The 4,185-nt window shown below is 50.4% G+C and overlaps 2 protein-coding genes across 2 annotated transcripts in view; one reads left to right on the top strand and one right to left on the bottom strand.

The window, feature by feature from the left end:
- Positions 1-2,524, bottom strand: part of WDR31 (WD repeat domain 31) — a 7,223-nt gene extending 4,699 nt beyond the window's left edge. The window contains exons 1-3 of the mRNA XM_009636336.2: positions 2,478-2,524; positions 1,563-1,692; positions 1,033-1,107 (exon numbers count right to left, since the gene is read on the bottom strand). Of these exons, the coding sequence (XP_009634631.1) occupies positions 1,033-1,107; positions 1,563-1,692; positions 2,478-2,524 (252 nt within the window). The remainder of the gene's footprint in view (positions 1-1,032; positions 1,108-1,562; positions 1,693-2,477) is intronic.
- BSPRY (B-box and SPRY domain containing) overlaps positions 2,523-4,185 on the top strand; it is a 12,212-nt gene continuing 10,549 nt past the window's right edge. The window contains exon 1 of the mRNA XM_009636304.1: positions 2,523-2,666. Coding sequence (XP_009634599.1) covers positions 2,523-2,666 — 144 coding nt within the window. The remainder of the gene's footprint in view (positions 2,667-4,185) is intronic.

Below are 4,185 nucleotides of genomic sequence, written 5' to 3'. Positions count from 1 at the left end.
TTAAAAGCTGGGCAGAGGAGGTGCTTAGGGCCAGGGTTTAGTGGTGGGATGGCAGGGTTAGGGGAATGGTTGGGCTTGATGATATTAAAGGGCTTTTCCAACCTAAATGATTGTATGATTCTATGTCGGATCGCCTGCATGCTCACACTGCAACACCCACTTGCTTCTGCTCTGCCGGATCCTGGCCACAGGCAAACCCCAGCGCAACGGGGCCAGGGGAAACCGTTCAGCCTGAGTGTGATTGCCGCAGCCCGTACTGTGGCCGTGTGTGTCATGACGGGGAATATCAGGCAGTGACATTGCGACCTGGTAGTGGGACCCACATCCTTGCAGAACCAGGGAGCTGGACGGTGGATGGGTGTTCTTGGATCTTGTTCTCAGAAACCATTAATTTTATGGGAAAAACTTTTAAAATGCAAATGTGCCCCGTGCACAGCTGCTTTGAACATTGGGATGAATGAAGCCCCCTTTGTCCCTCCAATACCCACAACAGAGGGGACCCACAGGGGCTGTCCCCAGCCAGAGGTGCACCAGCCACCCCACGCACACACGTATACACCCCTGCATGTTTGCTCTCCGCATAGTGTGTTTGGCTTTGTAATCAGGATGCCAGGAGGAAAATGAAAGCCCCACTGTTCCCAGGCATGGCTGATTTGTAGAACAACGCCAAGTCTAGCGGAATGACACCTGACGAAAAGTGAACAGCATCTCTGAATCAAATGCTTGGCCTAGTAATTCATCCTGAGTTTTTGCTACACAGGCTCTTGGAGGGGAAGACAAGCACACGCCCAAGCCTCCTGGAGCCCTGTTTAGTCTGGATGCAACCACTCCACGCTGCTTCCCTGGAGGGCAAAGTATTAGTTGGGACCTTGGGAAAAACCTAGCGCATTTGGATACCCGAGGCCCTCTTTCTGACAGTGCAAAGCAAGCCCTCTGTGGGTGACAAGCTGTTGCTCCACCATGCCCGGTTCCCCAGTTTCTGACAGGTAACAGTACAGGAAACCCCACAGCGCTCCATCAGTTGCTGCTCACCTTGGTGACCTCCCGCTCGTGCCCGATGAACCGCCGCAGCACAGCCCCGGAACTCCAGCTGCAAACAGCCACGATCTATGGAGGAGCAGAGAGAGGCCATCAGCAGTGGCAGCAGGAGAGCCGGCGAAGGAGGATTATGCACGTTCTTGGTTACGTTATACTGAGACCCATGCACAGTCCAAGAGAGGGAATGGGTTCTTATGGTTTTGAGCTCCTACAGCATATACAACTGTCTTTAGAGCCTGTCCATTGCCAGGTAACATAAGAGAAGGGCCAGTCCAGTGATTCCAAGCCTGGGTGAGAGCATTTGATGTGATCTGAGCTCTGGAGAGGTTAGAAAATTTGATTCGATGTGCTTCAGTGTGTGCCCTCACTCTAAGCTCCTCTCTTCTTTCTAAATTCAGGAACTGACAAAGTTGTTACCACTCACAGAAATGTTTAAAGCTCACATTGAAACCTTATTTTCCTAACCTGTCAATACATTTTTGTGCCTGTGACTGTGCTTTGTGCCCCATGGGGGGGTACCTCACCTTATCCCTTCCTCCTGACACACAGAGGTCTGGTTTGAGAGCAGCCACAGAAGTGACGGCACCGGTGTGCGTGGGGCTGTGCTGCTGAGTGGCTTGAACAGGTCCTGTCTCTTCCACGGAGCCATCGGCCCTGCAGCAGGCAAAGAGACAACAGCAGGAGCTGCAGGGCGCTTCAAGGCAAGTTCAGGGTGCTGATCCCCAGTGAGACCGAGGTCTGGGAGCTGGCACCGCTGGCTGGGCTGGAGAGTGGCAACATCTGCCCTTAGAAAGCTGAAGAAAAGCTGTGAAATTTGTCTGAAATGCATCTCCTGGACTAGGTGAGACAGAATAGACCTATTCCACCTCTAGAGCTGCTAAATATGTAAATGTTTACTCGCTCCATGATGGTGCAAAGAAAAAGAATTTGGATCTTACCAGCCCTCCCCTCCACTAACACCTTTCAGGCCCTGCTGCTCTCCTTCACTAGCCTTGCCAAGCACGTTGCATCCCCCCTGCTGCCACCCTGTGCTCTCAGCTGATCTCCAGGCAGATATTGCCTGCCTCGCTGCCAGATACCGAATTATTTCATCTTGTCGATGAAAGCTGATTACAGTGTCTGAAGAGTCAATGAAGCAGTTTGGATTATTTGGGCCAAACAGCCACCCCTGCAGCTGTTAGCCTTCAGAGCTCTGCCTTAGCCATCACAGAGCGTGACCACCAGCCACATTTACATGCTCACCTACATTTTGGATCTCAGGCCTGCAAAGAAGCTGAGCAGACTTTAGAAGCGAGGGTCAAAAATGAAAATCTGATTCATACATTCAATGCTGAAACTAAATCCACATGCTTGCTCTGCTCTCTGTTCATTAGCTGTTCTTTATTCACTCTCATAACCAGTTTATTAACTTAAGGCATGATTATCTGGGGTTGTTTTACCTGTATTTGGAGCTGTGGAAGCTGATTTTACTCTGCAGTTTCCCCATGGCCCTGCTGACGAGCACGGCTCCCACTGCAGCCAGCATCTCAGGCACCCACTGCCGGGACGTGACCTGTGGGCAAGGAGACACAGCATTACTGGGAATCCTGAGAGGTTTCTGCCTGTTCCATATCAGGGATGAGGTTCTGGTAACACGTTATCTACATCTTAACTTCATTTAGAATAAGAGGAAAAAGCTCAGAGGAGGGGACATCTGGGGCTCCCTTTGGTTAGAGCAGAGGCAGCTTCAGAGGTGAGGTTATGGGGACCTTACAGCGGAGCTTTAAAAATATCCGAGCTTGGTGAAGCCACGATACAGATGGCAGCAGCCTAGAATTCTCCTAGCGCCTTATGCCTCCTCTTACTCCAGTATCCGCTCTTGACTTCCCTATTTCCCAGCAATCCCAACCTCTGGACTGGTGAATGCAAACACCTTCAGACGGGGGTTGTACAGCCGGCTGGTGGGACTGTGTCTTTAGACCATGACAACTGCAGTCACAGGCAGCCTAAACTTAACTGGACCACCCTGACTTAATGTAAAGCTTGAAGCGGTCTTTCCACAGGCTGAGGGACACTTCGGGAACAGCAGCTTCTATGTCCAAACTCCAACCCCAGGCTAGATGAGACCATCTTGATAACCCAGACATGCTCAGAATAAAAATACTTGCTGTCCAGGTTGAGACCAGCCTGCCCCGTCCCAGGGCGTCCGTCACGGCATCACCACAGCCTATCCCCGCACCAGCATCCAGCTGGGTGGAGGAGCCTTTGGCAGAGCAGGGCTCAGGCCGAGGCGGCATCTCCCCCTCTTATCCTTGCAGCTCGCAGACCAAGCAGAAACCAGTTTCAATGGCAGTGGATAACTTCTTCTCAGCTCAAGACACACTAATTGGATTTAGCCTGTGCTAGGTGTACGTTAGTGTTCCCATCTTCTGGGTCAGTAGTATTTTGCTAATAAAAATCAGACACCCCTCCCCCCACCTGCTTGTTGCAGCAAAGAAAAAACCTGCTTCAAGGCTCTCCCCACAAAAACTTGAAAACCAAGTACTGGGAGCACTAAGCAAGAGGGGCTGGGTTTCTACCAAACATTCCCTTTCTAATTTTACCCTGACAGCCTCTGTGATTAGCAATTAGTAATACCCGGGTAATCTCCGCCTGTGAGTCTCTATGTTGTGAAGGTGCGAAGAATGACAAATCTCACAGCTGAGGGGCACTGATAATTCCGCAATCTGCTTCTTTCAGTGACCAAATCGTTTCAGCACATTAGGAACAAACATGATTTTTCTCTGATAATGGGAGAACTCTGGAAGTTGTTTCTCCTGCAAAACAAGATTCTAGGAAAAAGCTAAGGCGTAAATTCTGATTTTTTAATTACGATGATTACTGTGTTTCCCAAGCAGCAGTTAAGTTTCTGCACTTGTGGTTAACATACGCAGGCAATTGTCCCTACCTGCACATCAGCTCAAAGTGAGCTGGATCAAGGCAGAGAGCTGCCGGTGACGGCAGGGGGCTGCAAAGGGAAGCTGCAGGTCTATCTTGTGTCTAACTGCGTTCTCCTGCCTCTGGCACACTGCAAAAAAAAAGCAGATTTTTCTGAAACCTGAAGGAGAACAGTAGTTGCTTGGGCAGGATGTTCGTCTGAGGTTTTACAACCTGGCCAGCTTCCCTACA

This window comes from Egretta garzetta, unplaced genomic scaffold (genome assembly GCF_000687185.1).
Source record: "Egretta garzetta isolate BGI_Z169 unplaced genomic scaffold, ASM68718v1 scaffold143, whole genome shotgun sequence".
In the NCBI taxonomy this organism is placed as follows: Eukaryota; Metazoa; Chordata; class Aves; order Pelecaniformes; family Ardeidae; genus Egretta; species Egretta garzetta.
This window is presented reverse-complemented; position numbering and strand designations above follow the sequence as displayed.